The sequence below is a fragment of the Garra rufa genome, chromosome 1 (genome assembly GCF_049309525.1).
Source record: "Garra rufa chromosome 1, GarRuf1.0, whole genome shotgun sequence".
In the NCBI taxonomy this organism is placed as follows: Eukaryota; Metazoa; Chordata; class Actinopteri; order Cypriniformes; family Cyprinidae; genus Garra; species Garra rufa.
The window spans coordinates 2,643,187-2,665,099 of NC_133361.1; the positions used below are offsets into that span (position 1 = coordinate 2,643,187).

General features: G+C 38.7%; 2 protein-coding genes across 2 annotated transcripts in view; both read left to right on the forward strand.

The window, feature by feature from the left end:
• The window catches only part of LOC141343073 (uncharacterized), a 509,078-nt gene that overhangs the window by 284,891 nt on the left and 202,274 nt on the right, over nt 1-21,913 (forward strand). The window lies entirely within an intron of this gene.
• LOC141327033 (E3 ubiquitin-protein ligase TRIM35-like) lies at nt 5,939-20,134 on the forward strand. Its single transcript, XM_073835320.1, has 6 exons — nt 5,939-6,334; nt 7,799-7,894; nt 8,064-8,294; nt 8,372-8,394; nt 8,476-8,594; nt 19,144-20,134. The coding sequence occupies exons 1-6, from the start codon at nt 5,939-5,941 to the stop codon at nt 19,644-19,646; spliced, it is 1,368 nt and encodes a 455-aa protein (XP_073691421.1). The 3' UTR covers nt 19,647-20,134.

Below are 21,913 nucleotides of genomic sequence, written 5' to 3' on the forward strand. Positions count from 1 at the left end.
TTGACAAGACGATCACTGATCGATTAAACTGCCTTACTAAGAACTGCCACTAGAGTTCAGAATTGCGACTTTGGAGTTAATTGCCAACAACAACAGATAGAAGAAGAATTGCGACTCGTCTGCTCACCTGGTTTACTGAAGCCATGGAATCAGGAGAAAACGTAGGTTTAAAATATTTCAAATAACACATGTTGATGCGGATGCGACTGAATAGTAAATGAGTTTTGTGTTTAATTGTAATGGCTAAAGCTGGCATTTTAAAAAGACATTAAAGGAGAACTCCGGTGTGATTTTGACCTAAAGTGTATTGAATCATGATACCGAGTGTGAACGTACCTTGCATATTTCATCTCGGTTTGTGTCCAGCTGTCCGAAATCTGGGGTCAGTTAGCCGATGCTCACAACAGGCTGTCTATGAGAGTGAACAGGGCATCGGAAAAGCCATGTAAATAAATCACTGTTTTACGCCATTTACGAGGCACAAAGTAGCTCCACACTTCATCGGTAGACTTCCTAGGGCCCTGACATTTAAAACGAGACATTGAGAACTCAGAAAAAGCACCGGTAGTTTATTTACAAGAAGATTTATACAGACATCTTCCACCAGGAACAGAGCAGTCGCCGCCATCTTAAATGTAGTCACGATAGGTCGAGTGTCGAGCACAAAGGAAACTACAACCCGATACGTTGATAACCTGATAAATTCATTGGTGCTCGACACTCGATTTGTCGTGACTAAGTTCAGGATGGCGGCTACTGGATTTTCTCTACCAGGTACTGTCTGTATAAATCTTCTTGTAAATAAACTACCGGTGCTTTTTCTGAGTTCTCAATGTCTCGTTTTAAATGTCAGGGCCCTAGGAAGTCTACCAATGAAGTCTGGAGCTACTTTGTGCCTCGTAAATGGCGTAAAACAGTGATTTATTTACATGGCTTTTCCGATGCCCTGTTCACTCTCATAGACAGCCTGTTGTGAGCATCGGCTAACTGACCCCAGATTTCGGACAGCTGGACACAAACCGAGATGAAATATGCAAGGTACGTTCACACTCGGTATCATGATTCAATACACTTTAGGTCAAAATCACACCGGAGTTCTCCTTTAATAGGCATTTGTCTAAAACTACCTAGGCAAATAACCAACAGCCAGCAGAGGGAAAACTAGCAACAGCAGTAGCCAGTTAGTTTATGGACTGATGCATTTCAATCATTTAAATGAAACAGTTTTCATATTCATTACAGAAATTATAACTTATAAGTCACATTTTAATACAATGCATTTAAATTACACATTTAAAGCAAAGCTAGTGTATTATAGCTCAAAAAGACTTAGCAGTGTTCCTTGGTCTTTTAGGAAATCCTACGTGGCATACTAGAACGTCTGACGACAAGACTTCAGTGGATCCTTGAACAGTCTTCTATTGACCTTGATTATTTGGAGTATGTTTGTAATCAAGAGTACATCTTAATTGATGCAGCATCCCGAATCTTTGATATACCTCCCCCCATAACAGAGGGTCTGAAACAATTAGGCAGACTAGTGCATGCTGGCATAGAGGAAGAACAACGACCTATATTGTTCACACTTGAGCAAGGGGAAAGGGGACGTCCAAAATGTGAGCTGTCCGCTGATTTTCTGACATATCTTTTTGAAATACCATTACCTGTTAAGTGTGTGGCCAATCTACTCGGTCTTAGTCAGAGCACAATTTTCAGAAGAATGAGAGAACTTGGCATTTCAACAAAGACTTCATACAGCTCTATGTCAGATGAAGATCTGGACAACAAAGTTGCTGCTGTTAAAGCAAGAGTCCCGTATGCTGGATACAGATTTGTCAAAGGACTGTTACAGTCTGACGGCTATCGTGTTCAGTGGGACAGAATTAAAGCGTCCATGCACAGAATAGACTCTGCTGGAGTTCTGTCCCGAATGACACGCATGGGGAGCACAGTAAGACGAACTTATTCTGTCCGGGGTCCACTGTCACTTGTCCACATCGACACCAATCATAAACTAATAAGGTTTGCATGATATGGCACTAGTAGTACCAGTAGTTAGTTATGTGCTCATATTGGTTTGTATTGAAAGTGCCTTCTTCCCTTTAAAGCCAATGATTAACATAAAATGTTATATTTACATTTTTTTTTTAAACGCATGATTTTATATTCCTTTGGGTTAGGATGGTTAAAATAATATCTTCAAATTTCATATGACTTAATTGTAAAACTGTTTAACAATGTGTTTTTTACTTGTGTAAGGTACAACATTGTGATATTTGTCAATGTGGATGGCTACTCAAGAAAGGTAAATATGATGTGTGCATTGGTCAGTCAGCTTGTGTGTTCCTGATAGGCTCTCAGACAGGATAACATTATTTTGTTGTTGTTAGGTCCTGTACCTGAATGCTGCAAATAATAACAAGTCAAGCACTGCCCTTGCTTTTTTCCTGGAATCTGTGCAGCGGTTTGGTTGGCCGTCAAGGTATGCTGCTTTACTCTTCCAAGGCTGCCCAGGTGAAAATAAAGTACATTTCCATAATGCTTTAAGTACAAAATTAGTGTGTGAAAATAAAGTACTAAAGAAGAATTTTTAGTATATTAAGAATTTTAAAGGGATAGTTCACCCAAAAACAAAAAATTCTGTAATTTACTCAGTCTCATGTTGTTACAAATCTGTATAAATTTCTTTGTTCTGGTGAACACGAAGAAAGATATTTTGAGGAATGTTTGTAACCAAAGCGACCATGAGCCCCATTGACTTCCATAGTAGGAAAAAAGAATACTATGGAAGTGAATGAGGCTCACGAATGGTTTGGTTACAAACATTCCTCAAAATATCTTTCTTCGTGTTCACCAGAACAAAGAAATTTATACAGATTTGTAACAACATGAGAGTGAATAAATGATGACAGAATTTAATTTTTGTGTGAACTATCCCTTTAAGAACATCTAAGTCTACTTGTCTGTGCTGTTTTGAGACACCATGAATATGAACTAAAATGTGCCAAAAATATAAAAAAAAATATTTGTATAAAGATACAAGTTTACTACATATTTTGAAATATTGTATTTTTAAAATATAAAAGTGTACTTTTTCACCTGGGTGGTATCCCTATAGACATTTTTCTTGAATCAACACGGCAGCAGACTCCTATTATTTAATTCAAAAGGCAAACAGTTTTCTTTGTCTCTAAATGCAGAGTAAGAGGCGATCAAGGGGTCGAGAACCTGGGCATAGCACGCTGCATGTTTACAGTGCGGGGGACTGGATGAGGCAGCTTTGTGTCAGGAAAGAGTGTACATAATCAGAGGTGTGTGTGATTTGTAATACATCCTTAGAAATTTACAATGCAAATTATTACACTCTAAAACATTAACAATTTCAGAATCGAGCGTTTGTGGAGGGACGTATGGATGGCTGTGACCCAGGTCTACTACGAGGTTCTGCATGGTCTGGAAGAAGATGGTCTACTTGATCCTTCCAATAACATTCACATGTTTTGTGTTCACTACATCTTCCTACCTCGGCTGAATGACGACCTGGTAAAGTTCAGTGATGGTTGGGACAACCACCCACTACGCACGGAGCAAAACCTAACTCCAAACCAGCTGTGGGTCATGGGCCATATTCAACATTCCACCACTGAACCAGAACATCTAGAGCAGGTATACACACAATAACAGTATACATTTAACAAATCCAAATTCTTGTAAAAACACTCTACGGTTTAAAAGTATAGCCAGTTCAGAACAGCTCCCCATAAATGTCTGCATTTGTGTTGTTGCAGCCTGCTGAAGACAACACCATTGACTGGGAAAATGTAGGGATCCCACACGCATCGCATTATGGAATTGAAGTACCAGAAATTTCCATCCCATTTAGTCCTGAAGAAATGGAACAGTTACAAACCACTGTAAACCCTAGAGGACCATCACAATGCTTTGGCAGAGACATTTATTTGAACATGGTACAGTACATGCATGGAATTCTTGCCAACTCGAACAACAATGACTAACAAGGTCATGGTTAACATGCTGCATATACCAAAAATAACTGGTAACAATCATGGCACTCTCATTTTGCCATTTACATTGTAAAATCTTTTTTTACACAATGTTAAGGACAATAAAATGTAAACTGTGCAAAAACATTATGCTGTACTATAATCATTGTCTTCATTGTTCCACAAATTAAACTCTACCAAAGACATTCCCAAAACGCAGAGCCAGAGTTAGCACATGTTTGAACTCACTGTATGAGCTCATGTGTTACCCAATATACTCTTATAAAAGTATTATAATTCCTATAATTATTCATTTATTCAGTTTTAAACGAAAAAATAAGGTGTTGTGTAGCGTGCATTCATACAAGAAATCCCTAACATGGACAAAGACGCTTTTGCTTAAAGACAATGTCCTAACTGGTGAAACAGAGACATATCTCTACGATTTATCTCTGTTTTTCAAGCCATATTCGGTATTTTCATATGATACCCTAGATGCAACACAAGGCGCTTCTGCCGCTGTTTCTGGTTCAAAAGTGGCTTGAACTGGCGCCTGTACACGGTGTCTCTGGATGTTTCTACTCCAGACTCAGTCCACTGCTTACGCAGGTCCCCCAAGGTCTGGAATCGGTCCTTCTCCACAATCTTCCTCAGGAACTTTTTCCTTTCCACAGACTTCCCACTGAGGTGCCTTGATACAGCACTCTGGGAACAGCCTATTTGTTCAGAAATTTCTTTCTGTGTCTTACCCTCTTGCTTGAGGGTGTCAATGATGGCCTTCTGGACAGCAGTCAGTCTTACCCATGATTGCGGTATTGAGTAATGAACCAGGCTGGGAGTTTTTAAAAGCCTCAGGAATCTTTTGCAGGTGTTTAGAGTTAATTAGTTGATTCAGATGATTAGGTTAATAGCTCGTTTAGAGAACCTTTTCATGATATGCTAATTTTTTGAGATAGGAATTTGGGGTTTTCATGAGCTTTATGCCAAAATCATCAATATTAAAACAATAAAAGGCTTGAACTACTTCAGTTGTGTGTAATGACTCTAAAATATATGTAAGTATAATGTTTATCAGTACATTACAGAAAATAATTAACTTTATCACAATATGCTAATTTTTTTAAAAGGACCCTGTATACTGACAAAAAGCACCGTCTTTCGGATGAGACGTTAAACCGAGGTCCTGATTCTCTGTGGCCATTAAAACCCCAGGATATCCTTCAAAAAAGAGAAAAGGTGTAACCAGGCATCCTGGCCAAATTCACCCATTGGCCTCTGACCATCATGGCCTCCTAATCGTCCCCATATTCTGATTGGCTTCATCACTCTTTCTCCTCTTCACCAGTAAACTGGCGTGTGGTGGGCGTTCTGGCGCAATATGGCTGCCGTCGCATTATCCAGGTGAATGAGGAGATTCCTCCCTTCTATGTAAAGCGCTTTGAGCACCCAGAAAAGCACTATATAAATGTAAGGAATTATTATTATTATTATTATTATTATTATTATTATTATTATTATTATCATATTGAGCTTTGTGAGCCTGCTAAACCAGGTTGGATTTGTTTGGTTTTGTCATCTCTAAACCTACTCTGCAACTCTGAGATTGTTCATCTTGCTTCATGCTGCAGGTCACAGATGTTCGTGTCTGACTTGTTGAAACACACTCACCTGATCATAAACTCCTCCCTCTTACAGCTCTTACCAGGAAGAGACTGACGTGTTCTTTCTCCTTTCTGTCACACTGACTCTCTTCTCTACTGACAAAACCAATAAACAACCAGCCATCAGTGAAGAACCAGGAGAAACACTTTACAGAAGGATTTTTGTTCAGTTTTGTTTCTGAATAGACAGTGATTCTCGTGGAGATTTGTTTTTCAATCTGTCGTTCAGAAAGTGAAAGTAAAGTTTAGATCGCTGGAGTTCAAAGAGTCAAAATGGCTTCACTATCTGAAGATGATATTTCTTGTTCTGTATGTCAGGATATCTTCAAGAATCCTGTTGTTTTATCATGTAGTCACAGTGTCTGTAAAGAGTGTCTTCAACAGTTCTGGAGAACCAAGAAAACTCAGGAGTGTCCCGTCTGCAGGAGAAGATCCTCAAGAGAAAAGCCTCCAACTAATCTTGTGTTAAAAAACTTGTGTGAGTCGTTCCTGAAGGAGAGAAATGAGAGGCGTTCATCAGGATCTGAGGAGATCTGCAGTTTACACAGTGAGAAACTCAAACTCTTCTGTCTGGAGGACAAACAGCCGCTGTGTGTAGTTTGTATGAAATCACAGAAACACATCAATCACACAATCAGACCCATCGATGAAGTTGTCCCATCCTATAAGGTAAGAGAAATGAGTTTTTAACTTCCTGTTGTTTTAAAGTCCTGTTTAAAGGGGTCCTATTATGCTTTTTCACTTTTTGAACTTTAGCCAGTGTGTGGTGTGTATGTTTGGGCATAAAAAAACATCTACAAAGTTACAAATCTCAAAGTCCACTCCAAAGGGAGATATTTAGTTTAAAAAAAATACCTTTTCAAGAGCTACAACGAAACAATTCATTTGGACTACAGCGTTTGTTTTCCGGAGGCTATTATGTCACAACGTTAGTCTCGCCTACTGAAATTCAGTCGTTGGCGGGTGGGGGATTCGCCTAACTTTAGCCATGTATTATTGACGGCCGCTGTTGGGATGCTACAGTGAGCCGTAGGTCGGCTCGTTTAAACACAGCTTTGACTAAAGGTCCGTGAACTGCTCCGGTAGCCGTGTTGAAGCAGCGCCGTTCACGTGTTTGTTACAGAGGGTCCAAACACACGCAGATCCTTTGCTGATGTAAACACGAACATTGACTGGGATCATCCGTGGACGCATCGGTGCCTCGCTGTAGACATACAGTGTGTGGTAAGAGATTTATTCATCATACAGTGTAGATAGCTTCACTAGCCTTATGGTTTTTGGGCATACAAATAATTAAATACATTAGCACAATAATGATAATATCACGTATCCGCGATCAACAATAGCGTTTTATGTACTCACCCTTCATGCATTCTAGGTGTATACTTCCTTCTTTCAGACGAATGCAATCGGAGTTATATTAAATCAATTTTGGCATACAGAACAGACTGAATGACACGAGCAAGTGTTCCATCAGTCCAAAATAAGTCGATCCATAATACAAAAAAAAAAGTCGGTGTTCGGTAAAAGCCTCCTTTAGCAATCCTATGTGTTTTTGTAAAAAAAAAAAAAAAAAAATCCATATTTAAAATGTAGGAATCACTTTAATCTAGTTTGCTGCTTTGGGAAGGGTGCAGCAGGGCAAGACTGTTAGCCAATCACAACGCAGTGGGACTGCTGACCAATCACAACACATTTGGTTTTTCGGAAGGTGGAACCCGGAACTAATTGAGCCGCTTGTGAAAGCCTGGGGAGAAAGATATTGTAATATAATGTGAATTATGTGAAAAATATTGCGTTTTTCGAACCACTAAGCATGAGAGCATGTTCTAGTGCACCCCCAAAACATAATAAAGACTTTGTAAAGGAGCATAATAGGACCTCTTTAAGTGTTGATTTGATTGATCAGAGCTGGTTGTGTTTAGTCCAGCTGAACTCCATTATCAATAAAGTTTCATACATTTGGGGAATTAATAACTACAGGGGAAAGTAGATTTTCACACAGACCCAGCAACTATTTTTGCTAGTTAAAACTATGAGATTTTCACAAAAAAAAAAAAATATGATCAAATCACTGTATTGTCTTCTCTTTCACTGTAATCTGGTGTTTTATGTATTTTTGTTTAATTCTAGGAGGAGCTCAATACAGCACTGAAATCATTACAGGAGAAACTGAAACACAATGAAAACATGAAAGGAAAGTTTGATAAAACAGCTGAACACATGAAGGTGAGGAAACAGAATGGAGAGTGATTTGGATTCCAGCTGTAGGATCACTATATACAGTTGTGATCTGATATATTTAATATAATGGATTAGTTGATCTCAGATGTGAATGATGTGATCGTGTCGATGTGTGTCGATGGAGACGATTGAAGTGAATGTGGTTTGATTTCAGTCTCAAGCTGAGCACACAGAGCGTCAGATTAAACAGCAGTTTGAGAAGCTTCATCAGTTTCTCAGAGATGAAGAAGAAGCTACAATCACTGCACTGAGGGAGGAAGAGGAGCAGAAGAAGCAGATGATGAAGGAGAAGCTGGAGGAGATGAACAGACACATCTCAGCTCTTTCACACACAATCAAAGACATGAAGGAGATGATGAAAGCCAGTGATGTCTGCTTTCTAAAGGTCTGATTTCAGATGATTGATTGATTGATTGATGATTGATTGAGTTGTTGATGATCAATGGTGTGTTTGTTCTGCAGGAGTTTCCAGTCTCAATGGAAAGGTGAGTGATCTGCTGGTGTCTCTGGTCTCTCTGCTTCTGATCCAAAGCCACTGCAGTTCTGACTCCTGAATGTTCTTCCAGAGTCCAGATCTCACAGCCGGATCCACAGACGCCTTCTGGAGCTTTGATTGATGTGCCACGTTACTTGGGCAACCTGCCGTTCAGAGTCTGGAAGAAGATGCAGGACATCGTCCAGAACAGTGAGTCTGAAGAGTTCTCCTAAAAAAGAGTTTTCTCTTAAAACCTATTCCCAAAGCTGCTGAGACAAACTTTTACTCAGGAATAGAGAGAAGTCTTAAGCTGAGGGTTGAGCTCATCAAAAATAAAAAAAAAATTGGGACAATGACCTTTCAAAAGGACAAATTTGGAGATAACTCCCAAAAGAATATAAAAATATGCATTCCTATGTGTGCAAATAAATGCAGTGTGTTTATAAAACTTTTACATTCTGAGGCAGATGATCGGCAATAGCCAATTTAGGATAGTTTGGGATTTGGTCTCAGTGATTTAGGAGTCCTCTTCACTACTGATGTTTCACAGATTTAGGAGCTTAAATGCTTTGTGAAATACTCTTAGAGCAAAAATGTAGGAGTCCCATATAAATTTAGGACTGACACGACCCTTTTAGCTCTAAGATGTTTTGTGAATACGGCCCTGAGCTCTTATACACACACACTGGAAATCATGATGATGAAGATGAGGCCATATTGACAGATTTCAGCATTATGAACCAGATCATCTACTGCACCAAAACCAGCAGCTCACTTTTACAAATAATCAATCCCACAATTCAGTCTGATTCACTCTCATATGTAGTCTAAAGTCACAAAAACATTATTTCCCATTTGATTATTGCTATTTATATGCTACTTTAATTAGGTTTTATTTGTATATATTTTTATTTATTTAATTTTGTAAGTGTTTTTGTAATTTGAAATAATAATAATAATAATAATAATAATCTATTTAGCTTCATTTTTTTTTACTTATAAATCATTTTATTTCAGTTTTAGGTTGTCATTTGAATTCTTCATGTTAATTTATTGTATTTAGAGTAGTTGCCAAAACAACATTTCTAAACATTTAAATTTAAATACATTTTCATCTCATATTTATAATTAATTATAAGCTTTATTTAAAATACTGAATAATTAAATAAATACCTAAATATTTTTAATTGTAGTTTTTGTTAATATCAGCAAGCTTATTACTATTGTCATTATTATTATTACAGTATTATTTCATTGCATTATTGTAGAATAATATCTACTGTTTATTTATTTTGGACAGAACTTAATAAATACCTTTGTGATTCATAAAAGGGAAACACTGAGGAAAACGATAAAGATATGAACATTATTTACTGCATATCTCTACATGAAAACATGAAATCACTGTGTAAAGATCTGTGTATTAAAATGATCTTCTGACTGTAATTGAATCTAAATGAGAGTAAATGAAAGTGTTTTTGTAACCCTGTATAATAGAAAATGAATTATAAAAAGAAAATAATTAAGGAGTCTGTTAAAACATTACATTAACCAGAAATTAGTAAAATAATACAAGAAAAAATGGGATGAAAACAGTGAAAAAACATTAAATGTGGTGATTGACATTTTAATGATTGCCCAATTACGTGCATCTAAATTGAAGTCCCGCCCCACCACGCTAGTTGCTAGATGGAAGTAGCCATTTTCTTTCTTTTCGAGGCTGATTAGAAACGAGCAGCAGCATAACTTTGAAAAAGTTAAAATACCATTGGAGAGAATTAAAATAGATGTCTTCACATGTTTTATTTTCTTTGGATTTGGTCAGGTCTTTTGTCCCACGCTGGAACTACGTTCATTTCAGCGTGTTGATGTATGATGGCGAGCCTTCCCAGCGAGATGAACAATGATTGTAGTGAAAGTTAAGTTCCAACCATCGCCCGAGGAAATGGGTAGGAAAGTTCTGATTGCCCATTAGTATTTATCAACCGAACTGAGCTGCGTTTGAGAGACTTTTCACAAGTAATTTCGTTCTACGGATCTGTTTTTGTCACCTGGAACGTTTGAATCGAATCATTTCCACGATTCTATTGATTTTTTTTTCCTTGAACTGAATCTTTTGGATCAAATCTTTTGAGTCGAATCTTTTTGAATTGAATCTTTCAACAGAACATACTGAACTGAATCTTTTGGATCAAATCTTTTGAGTCGAATGTTTTTGAACTGAATCTTTTGGATCAAATCTTTTGAGTCGAATCTTTTTGAATTGAATCTTTCAAACGAACGTACTGATCTGAATCTTTTGAACCAAACTTTCTAAACAAATCTTTTGGACTGAGTTTGAACTTTCTTCTGAACTGTTTATTGGCTTTGTGTTTAACACTAAGGAGTTATTTTTTTTTAATTGAGTGAACTGTCAACATTAAATTGAACATTGTAAATGTTTATTTTGATTTCAAAAACGAGGTATTCTAGGAAATTTGCATAGCCTAGACTAGAGGGTGCACCCTACTGAACAAATAGTTCAATTAATTTCATTGGAGTTGAAATTCATGTAAGTGTGATCTTATTTTGAACAAAGGAAATTGTGACAATTGTTGAGTTTCATTTAATTTCATTTTTTCCCTTATAACAAACCCAAAGTAACCAGTACAAAAGCTATTTTCAATACAAAGATTTATTTTGACTCAATTGTTGTTGTTTCAATTACATCTCCATAGTCGAACCTACAGGCCTAAGTTTAATATTAGCAGAAAGTGCATATTATTTGACACACGTGCTACATATAATTTGGCGAGCCAGCCAGGAGATGTAATTAATAGCTTTATTTATTTTATATTTAAAGGAATTTGATAAAAACGAAATATAGTAATTGACAGAGACATTCAGAACAGTTGCATGACAAGAAAACAGACATCGGGAACATGGAAGTAGTACAAAAGGAAAGTGTCAAAATTGTAAATGCCCTTTTAGTTAATGGACCAGTAAGCACTCTTGAAGACGAGGGGATCCTTGATCTTCTAAAGCGTCATGGTTCAATCGCAAGAGTCATTCCCGTTAACAATCCAGAGTCCAAGTATCATGACCACACCATTGTAGAGTACAACTCTGGATCAGCTATTGAATCAATAAGTCCCTTTCTACCTCTTAGCTACACAAGCAAAGAAAACCCAAGTTTGACTTACCAGATAAGAGCCCTGAGCAGTGTCTATTCTTGGGAAGAAAGTTCCGATGCTACCACCTCTTACTTATCCACCCTGAAAACCATTGCTAAGCTAACTGGAAAATCTTTTAACGCTTTATTACGAGAAGAACTCTCTCAGATCTCAAGTTCCTTAACTCCAGACGAGGTGGATGAAGATGAGGCTGCACTTGTTGAGCTCAGTTCCCCCAAGGAACAGAATGCTTCTAAGACAAATGCTCAGTTTCCCAGTCCACTTCACAATGAGCCAGCACCTGACCATGAGGACTTGCCAAGTTCTGACAGACGGTTGTCAGGTACCATGAGTCATGTTCAGCTCAATCCAGCTGAGGTGCAGAAAGTTATCGTTGAGCATATAGTCAAAAGTGAAGTCGCTTCAGCGATTCCATCCACCACTGTGGTTAAGCTCCGTCCCTTTTCAGGGAGAATTCCCCAGCCCAGTAATGAATCAGATTATGACACTTGGCGTTGTAATGTTGAATTACTTCTTGATGACCCTTCTGTGTCTGACTTACAAAGAGTAAGGAGAATCATGGAGAGTCTTTTACCTCCTGCCACTGATATTGTTAAATCTTTAGGGCCTCGTGCTTCTCCCAGAGCTTACCTCAATATGCTTGATTCAGCTTATGGTGCAATCGAAGATGGTGATGAGTTGTTCTCAAAGTTCATGAACACATTTCAGAATGATGGGGAGAAAGCATCTAGCTATCTCCAGAGACTTCAAGTCGCTCTGAGCAAGGCAGTCAGGGGAGGTGGAATTAAATCATCGGAAACTAACCATCAACTTCTACGGCAGTTTTGCAGAGGCTGTTGGGATGATGTCCTTATTTCTGAACTCCATCTTGATACTCATAAAGACTACCCTATTGAATTCCAAGACTTACTGCGTTCCATTAGAACCAGAGAAGACAAAAGTGCACAGAAATTGTTGCGCATGAAAAGCCACATTGGTGGTTCTAGACAGAAACCACACCAATCATCTAGACCTGTTCATGCTTACAGCCAAGACACCGCCATTGTAAGCAAATCCGTTCCTGAGTCTAGATTGTTGTCTGAGACAGCTGAATTAAAGAAGCAAATCGCAGAGCTGAAGGAACAATTAACTTCATTGACTTACTCAAAGCCCAGAAAGACTGCCAAACCCAAGCATAAGACCGTGCCCTCCCCCACTACTCCTGACTTTGTCGCTAAGCAACCAGCGAAGTTAGCCGGTGGTCCTGTCACCAAAGGCAGACCACGTCCTGGTTACTGTTTCAGGTGTGGCGAAGACGGCCACATCTCTGTTGTCTGTGAGAATCCTCCCAACTCCAAGTTAGTTGAAAAGAAACGAGATGAATTGCGGTTGAAGCAACAAGAGTGGGACAGAGAGAACAGTCATGTGGGTGCAGTTTCTTTAAACGCCTAACAGTTCCAGTTGTGGGACAAACTGGGGCTAGTCAACCTAAAAGTCGTCCCAACAGAAAACATTCAAAAGTGCACCGTAAATTTAATGCCCACACTCGATCAAGTATACAACGATTAGTAGGATCCAAGTGTACTGCACAAGTCAAAATCGCAGGAACTGAATGTCATTGCTTGCTTGACACAGGGTCACAGGTGACCACCATTCCTTGGTCCTTTTATCAAGCTTGTTTGATTAATCACCCCATTAAGCCCTTGAATCATCTGCTTGAGGTCAGTGGTGCCAATGGTCAACCAGTTCCATATAAAGGATACATCGAAATCCCCATCACCTTTCCAGAAGACATGGTAGGATCTGAGATTGAAATTTTCACCCTTGCACTAATTGTTCCTGACTTTAACCCTGGAAAACAGTCTCAAGTCTTGATCGGGACTAACACTCTCGATTCCTTATATGCTGAATGTTCTAATTTGGATAACCTTGAATCATATTCTCCACGATATGGATACAGTGCAGTGCTAAAAACTCTTGAACTACGGCACAATCTGAATACCAATGGATGTCTTGGGTTAGTGAGGCTGCAAAGCAAAGAACCTGTGATTATTCCAGCGAAGCAGACAGTTGCTCTCTGTGGGAAAGCAAGTATAAGTTGTTTACCTGTCAAAGAGTTCGTTCTATTGGAGTCCCCGATAGCTACTTCACTCCCTGGGGGTATTCTTTTTCCAAGTAGTGTGGTCCAAGTGGCACCCATTCCTCAGCAGAAGTGGACCGTCCGGCTACAGAATGAATCAAATCGCGAGGTCGTCTTGCAGCCCAGTGCTGTCGTTGCTGAAGTGCATGCAATTGAAAGTATCCTTCCCCAAAAATGTGAGATGGGTTATGTGCCTAGTAGTCAGTGCAGCTCCAAGTCAGTGATTACTTTCGACTTTGAGGACTCTCCTTTGTCCCAAGAATGGAAAGATAGAGTCAATAAGAAACTTAGTGACATGTCTGATGTGTTTGCTCAACACGACCTTGACTTCGGTCGAACATCCAAAGTCAAACATCACATTAAGCTCTCTGATGAAACTCCATTTAAACAAAGAACACGTCCTATCCACCCTCACGATCTGGCAGCTGTCCGACGGCACTTGCAAGAATTAAAACAGTCTGGAGTAATCAGAGAGTCTGAGTCTCCTTTTTCATCCCCCATCGTAGTCGTACGCAAGAAAAACGGTGACGTAAGACTATGTGTGGATTACAGAAAGCTGAATTCCCAAACTGTGAAAGACTCCTATGCTTTGCCCAACCTTGAAGAGTCCTTTTCTGCTTTATCAGGTTCACGATGGTTCTCAGTTCTGGACTTGAAATCTGGTTATTACCAGATAGAAATGGAAGAATCTGACAAGTACAAGACCGCTTTCTCATGCCCGCTAGGGTTTTGGGAGTTTAACCGGATGCCTCAAGGCATCACAAACGCACCAAGTACTTTTCAACGACTAATGGAAAAGTGCATGGGAGGTCTGCATCTTACCGAGGTCTTGGTGTTTCTTGATGATTTGATTGTGTTCTCCCGAACTCCCGAAGAGCATGAGGAGCGACTCTTAAAAGTACTGACGAGGTTGAGAGAATACGGGTTGAAACTGTCCCCAGATAAGTGTAAATTCTTCCAAACTTCTGTCCGGTATTTAGGCCATATAATATCAGAGACCGGTGTCAAGACTGATCCCGAAAAGATAAGTGCCCTCAAGACCTGGCCAAAACCAAAAAACTTAAGAGAGTTAAGGTCATTTTTGGGATTCTCGGGATATTATCGGCGATTCATCCGAGATTATTCTAAGATTGTGAAACCCCTAAATGATTTAACTGCCGGCTATGCCCCACTGAATCGTAAACCGATAAATGGAGAGGAAAAAGGGAAGTATTTTAACCCAAGGGAGTCATTCGGTAGTCGATGGACGGCACACTGTGATGAAGCATTCGATACCATAATTTCCGAACTTACCAGCGCTCCTGTGCTTGGTTTTGCCAACCCGACCTTACCTTACACCCTCCACACGGATGCGAGCACCACAGGACTGGGTGCCGCATTATACCAGGAACAAGACGGAGAGAATAAAGTTATAGCTTTCGCCAGCAGAGGTCTTTCAAGAAGTGAGTCCCGATATCCAGCCCATAAGTTAGAGTTTCTTGCCTTAAAGTGGGCAGTTACGGAAAAATTCTCTGACTACTTGTACGGCAGCCACTTCACTGTCATAACTGACAGTAATCCTCTCACATATATTCTCTCTTCTGCAAAGCTCGACGCCACAAGTTATCGTTGGCTCTCAGCATTGGCGACTTTCTCTTTCAGTCTGATCTATAGATCTGGGAAGCAAAATCAGGACGCTGATGGGTTATCAAGACGGCCCCATGGCGAGCTAGTGAATGACAAAATATCACAGAAGGAGCAAGAACGCATACAGCAATTTGCTTCCAAGCATCTGGGTGAAGATAAAGGTATCATCATAGACCGCGCTGTTGTCCAAGCTGTGTGTGACAAGCATCTCGTACAGCAGGAAGACGGAACTCCTGTTGCTCTGGTGAGGTCATTGACAATAGACCAGGAGGCTATTCCTGGATGTTTTGCTCAAGAAATGACGAGTGAGTTATCTGCAGTACCCAATTTAACTGGAATAGACCTACAGCAAGAACAAAGAAAAGACGTTACTTTGAGTCAAGTCATCAGTCACATGGAACAAGGTCAATTGCCATGTCGTGCAGTAAGATATGAATGTCCAGACATTCCCTTGTTGCTGAGGGAGTGGAATCGCTTGGAATTAAAGGAGGGAGTTCTATACAGACGGCGGCAATGGAATGATCAAACAAATTACCAATTGGTGTTACCTGTGAAGTTGCGTGCTATGGTGTTAGAGAGCTTGCACGATCAGATGGGCCATATGGGAGTGGACCGTACACTTGACCTGGTCCGTTCTCGTTTTTATTGGCCAAAGATGAGTGCTGATGTCGAGAAAAAGGTCAAGACGTGTGAACGCTGTGTTAAAAGAAAAGCTGTGCCTGAGAAGTCTGCACCACTGGTCAATATCCAGGTGACACGACCCCTTGAGTTGCTCTGTATAGACTTCCTTTCCATTGAACCAGATCGAAGTAATGTCCAGAATGTACTTGTCATGACAGATCATTATACCAAGTACGCAGTTGCTCTACCCACCAGCAATCAAAAAGCAAAGACGGTAGCTAGGTGCCTCTGGGATGGATTCATTGTCCATTATGGCTTCCCGGAGAAGATTTTAAGTGATCAAGGAGCTGACTTTGAATCTAAACTTATCAAAGAACTTTGTGAGATGGCAAACATTCACAAAGTCCGGACAACTCCTTATCATCCTCGCGGCAATCCCGTGGAGCGTTTTAATAGAACGCTTTTAAACATGCTGGGTACCTTGAAGGAGCAGGACAAGTCACGTTGGCATGATTTCGTGAAACCGTTAGTACATGCCTATAATTGCACTAAAAATGAGGTAACTGGGTTCACACCATATGAACTCATGTTTGGGAGGCAGCCCAGACTGCCAGTGGATTTAGCCTTTGGGCTACCTGTAGAAAACATTGTCCACGAGTCGCATTCCAAATATGTCCAAAATCTTAAAGCCCGACTTGAAGAGAGTTACCGAATTGCCACTCATCATGCTTCAAAGTCTGCAATGAGGAATAAGGACAGATTTGACAAACGAGTGAAAGAGTCAACTCTTGAAGTTGGAGATAAAGTCCTAGTGAGGAACGTCCGAATCAGGGGAAAACATAAACTCGCAGACAAGTGGGAGCCTTCCATCCATATAGTAGTTGAACGAGTAGGAGACCTACCAGTGTATAAGGTCTGTTCCCAAGATAAAAATGCACCTGCGCGAGTGTTGCACAGGGATTTACTATTACCTTCTGGGTTCCTTACCACTTCTGAGGAAAGTATACCTGGTCCTGATGTAGGAAAACCCACCAAGCCTAAGACACGAAGCCAAGGGAGAAGAGAACTGGTTGGTGAGGAACAATCAGATTCAGAGGATGAAATCTGCATATTCAGTAGGATTCCTGCTGGAGAAACAAGGATAACCTATTTATATGACAGCAAGTTGAAAGAGGCTGATGGAAAAGAAAAGGACTTACCTCAGGAAACAGAAGTACCTCACACTTTGAGCAGTCCAGATAACATGCATTGTCTAGATGAGAGCTTAGGAGAGGAAACAGAAGTGAATGAACCTACAGATTCTGAAGTACAGGGAACTATGCCAATAGGAAAGGAAATTGAAGGAGGATACTTGCCATCACCCGATCCAATCAGTGATGAGGATGAGATGAATATGTCTACAGATGCCCAGGATCTGGAAGAAAGAACCAAACAAGAGGTTAATACAAATGGAGAATCAAGTGAAAATGTCAACCTAAGACGATCAAATAGAATTCCGAAACCTCCAAAGAAATTCCATTATCCACAGTTGGGTAATCCTCTTACCTCCGTAGTCCAAAACTTGTTCCAGTCATTGAGTGAGGCAGTGATTAATTCGATGAGTCTTGCTGACTTAACGAAAGCTAACTTCATGCTGCCAAAGAGTTAACCTAAGAGTACAGTGAAGGACAAGGTGCAAAGGGACTTGATTACCTTTAAGAGGGGAGGATGTAACCCTGTATAATAGAAAATGAATTATAAAAAGAAAATAATTAAGGAGTCTGTTAAAACATTACATTAACCAGAAATTAGTAAAATAATACAAGAAAAAATGGGATGAAAACAGTGAAAAAACATTAAATGTGGTGATTGACATTTTAATGATTGCCCAATTACGTGCATCTAAATTGAAGTCCCGCCCCACCACGCTAGTTGCTAGATGGAAGTAGCCATTTTCTTTCTTTTCGAGGCTGATTAGAAACGAGCAGCAGCATAACTTTGAAAAAGTTAAAATACCATCGGAGAGAATTAAAATAGATGTCTTCACATGTTTTATTTTCTTTGGATTTGGTCAGGTCTTTTGTCCCACGCTGGAACTACGTTCATTTCAGCGTGTTGATGTATGATGGCGAGCCTTCCCAGCGAGATGAACAATGATTGTAGTGAAAGTTAAGTTCCAACCATCGCCCGAGGAAATGGGTAGGAAAGTTCTGATTGCCCATTAGTATTTATCAACCGAACTGAGCTGCGTTTGAGAGACTTTTCACAAGTAATTTCGTTCTACGGATCTGTTTTTGTCACCTGGAACGTTTGAATCGAATCATTTCCACGATTCTATTGATTTTTTTTTCCTTGAACTGAATCTTTTGGATCAAATCTTTTGAGTCGAATCTTTTTGAATTGAATCTTTCAACAGAACATACTGAACTGAATCTTTTGGATCAAATCTTTTGAGTCGAATGTTTTTGAACTGAATCTTTTGGATCAAATCTTTTGAGTCGAATCTTTTTGAATTGAATCTTTCAAACGAACGTACTGATCTGAATCTTTTGAACCAAACTTTCTAAACAAATCTTTTGGACTGAGTTTGAACTTTCTTCTGAACTGTTTATTGGCTTTGTGTTTAACACTAAGGAGTTATTTTTTTTTAATTGAGTGAACTGTCAACATTAAATTGAACATTGTAAATGTTTATTTTGATTTCAAAAACGAGGTATTCTAGGAAATTTGCATAGCCTAGACTAGAGGGTGCACCCTACTGAACAAATAGTTCAATTAATTTCATTGGAGTTGAAATTCATGTAAGTGTGATCTTATTTTGAACAAAGGAAATTGTGACAATTGTTGAGTTTCATTTAATTTCATTTTTTCCCTTATAACAAACCCAAAGTAACCAGTACAAAAGCTATTTTCAATACAAAGATTTATTTTGACTCAATTGTTGTTGTTTCAATTACATCTCCATAGTCGAACCTACAGGCCTAAGTTTAATATTAGCAGAAAGTGCATATTATTTGACACACGTGCTACATTTTGAGTTTGTGTCTGTCAGTGTTTGTGATTGAACTTTCAGTATTGATAAATCAGACAGAGAATGACTGCCAGTGATGAGAGGAAAATGTCTGATGTGTTTGATCAACAGGACGAGTGTCATAATTCATAATCATCTGTGTTGGGTTCAGTCTTGATCATTATATGAACATCAGAATAACAGCAGCATCTGTTGATTGTGTCTCATCAGCTCCTGTCATTCTGGATCCAAACACGGCTCATCCACGTCTCCTTCTGTCTGATGATCTGACCAGTGTGAGACTCGGAGGATATCAACCTGTTCCTGATAATCCAGAGAGATTTGACTTTTATCCCTGTGTTCTGGGTTCAGAGGGTTTTAACTCAGGAACACACTGCTGGGATGTGGAGGTTAAACAGAGTCCAGACTGGAGTATTGGAGTAACTACAGCATCAAACCAGAGGAAGGGAGGTGTTTTCTTCAACACTGGTGTCTGGTGTGTGTGGTATAATCCATATAATCTGTTCGGATGGTCTCCAGGTTCTGGTTTTGGTGTTGAACAGCATCTTGATCGTGTGAGAGTGAATCTGGACTATGACAGAGGAACGGTGTCATTCTCTGATCCTGTAACTAACACACATCTACACACATTCACAACCTCCTTCACTCACACACTCTTACCATTCTTCAGGTGTTCTTCCTCTCTGAGGATCTTATCGATCAATAGTCAGTAATCTGTAGGTCTGGATCTTCCTGCTTTCATCTTTCATCATGTTTCAATATTTAATCCAGATCACATCAGTAAGAGACTGTTGATCTGAACATCAGACCAGAAAACAACTACATTTATTCATCTTTACAAATGAACAATTATTCAAACACGTGATGAAGGGCTCAAATAAATCATCTTCATCATATCTGACCAATGAGAAACAGTCAGATCATATTTTCTCTAGTGTTATTCCACTATTGATTCGACACATTCTCAGTGTTTGTTGTCAATGAAGAATTGTTGATTTCAGTTCTAGAGATTAATTATCATTTGTTTATGAAGTAAATGGATGTAAAAGGTTCTCGCTGATCCACAATGTTGAATGAAATATGAATATTTAGTCTTTCAGAACTAATATTAATAATCGCTTGTAGAAACTAACAGTGTGTGATTTCATGATTTCAGTCTCATTCTCAGATCGAAACATTAAACGTTTGTCAGGATAATTTACATTGTGGTCTGATTTTTTAAAATGTATGTTTTTTTCCCTGCAATGAAATACTCCCCAAGTCATGTTTATTTATGTAGAGCTTTATACAATACAGACAGATTTAAAGCAGCTTTACATTGATAAACAGGACATTATCAGCATCAATGTTGCAAATGTCTTAAAATCAGACAATAGCAACAAACTGTTTGATCAATCTACATGACACTATATGAATTAAAAACAGCTCTATATTCTTAATAAAGTTGATCTGAACATCAGACCAGAAAACAACTACATTTATTCATCTTTACAAATGAACAATTATTCAAACACGTGATGAAGGGCTCAAATAAATCATCTTCATCATATCTGACCAATGAGAAACAGTCAGATCATATTTTCTCTAGTGTTATTCCACTATTGATTCAACACATTCTCAGTGTTTGTTGTAAATTAATAATTGTTTATTTCAGTTCTAGAGATTAATGATCATTTGTATCTTGAAGTAAATGGATGTAAAAGGTTCTCGCTGATCCACAATGTTGAATCAAATATGATTATTTAGTCTAGAAATACCTGATTCAGCTGTTTATGAATCTGATTCTCAGATCAAATGATGACTATGAATCTATGAAAACAAATATTAATAATCGCTTGTAGAAACTAACAGTATCAATTTTTCTCGTTGTTCTTCCAACAAATTATTAAGCCACATTTATTTCTTTAGACTTTCATATAATACAGATTGATGTAAATGAATAAATTACTTTTTTTTTTATCAGTGTTTCCTGTCACAGTTATTTCTTGTTGTGATTTTCAACCTGTAATTATCCTCAGATTGATCTCAAAGCAAAAAAAAAAAAAGTTTGCTGATGTTTGACCATGTCTATAGGTTTATTAATAAAGCTTCGCATTTGGATCCGACTCTTCCTTGCTCCACAACAATAAACAGGAGAAATGGAGATGTGATAAAAGTTATCAGTCTGTCAGCCATCATGTAACATGGTCACCATATTTTTAACCACAGTAACCACAAATCAACCATGATGTTGTTACACTAACTATAGTTTAACCACTGTATCTGCAGTAAAACTGTGTTATACACATAGTAGCCTGATCAATACACCCCAAAAAACATGGTTAATATACTTTTACTATAATAAAACCACGGTCTATTTAATGAACAACACTCATAAATGAAGATTAACATGTTCTTACACAGCAGTGAGTGAACTTTGAAAGTATTTATGAAGTTTAATAAAAAGGAGAGGAGTTGTGAGAAAGCTCTTATTAGACTCCTGCGCCTCCTTGTGGATGATCGAGCACATGACCCAAGAAAACATTTACATAAACCTAAATAAATGGCCATCATCAATCCTTATATTAAAATAGAGAACATGCTTAAGTGTCACAGCTCTATGAGAAAGCCTTTCAGACTCAGACTGGAGCTGTTTTAGATGAACTTGGTTCACAAATCAAGCTCTTGAGTCAAAGTCAACATACTGCAACAAACTATTACTGAAACAGCCTAAAACTATTCAGCGCTTGGATTTCAATATGTATAATAAATACAATAAGTCTAGTACTTTAAGCAGATGAGTAATTGTTTGTAAACAGCATTTAACCAAGAGTGGCCCCTACTGGACACACATAGACATAATAATGGAAAGTAAAAACTAAAATGGCTCTTGCAGTAACTGATTACATCACTTAGTTACTCTTTATGAAATGTATCGCATTACTTTTGAGTTGCTTTTTAATCTGAGCAGGGCTTGCCTGGTTGATTTTAAAATAAAAAA

Coding starts and splice junctions, on each gene's coding strand:
- LOC141327033 (XM_073835320.1), top strand. CDS start 5,939: ATGGCTTCACTATCTGAAGATGATATTTCTTGTTCTGTATGTCAGGAT. Junction 7,895..8,063: donor AAACAGCTGAACACATGAAG/GTGAGGAAACAG, acceptor GTTTGATTTCAG/TCTCAAGCTGAGCACACAGA. Junction 8,395..8,475: donor TTTCCAGTCTCAATGGAAAG/GTGAGTGATCTG, acceptor ATGTTCTTCCAG/AGTCCAGATCTCACAGCCGG.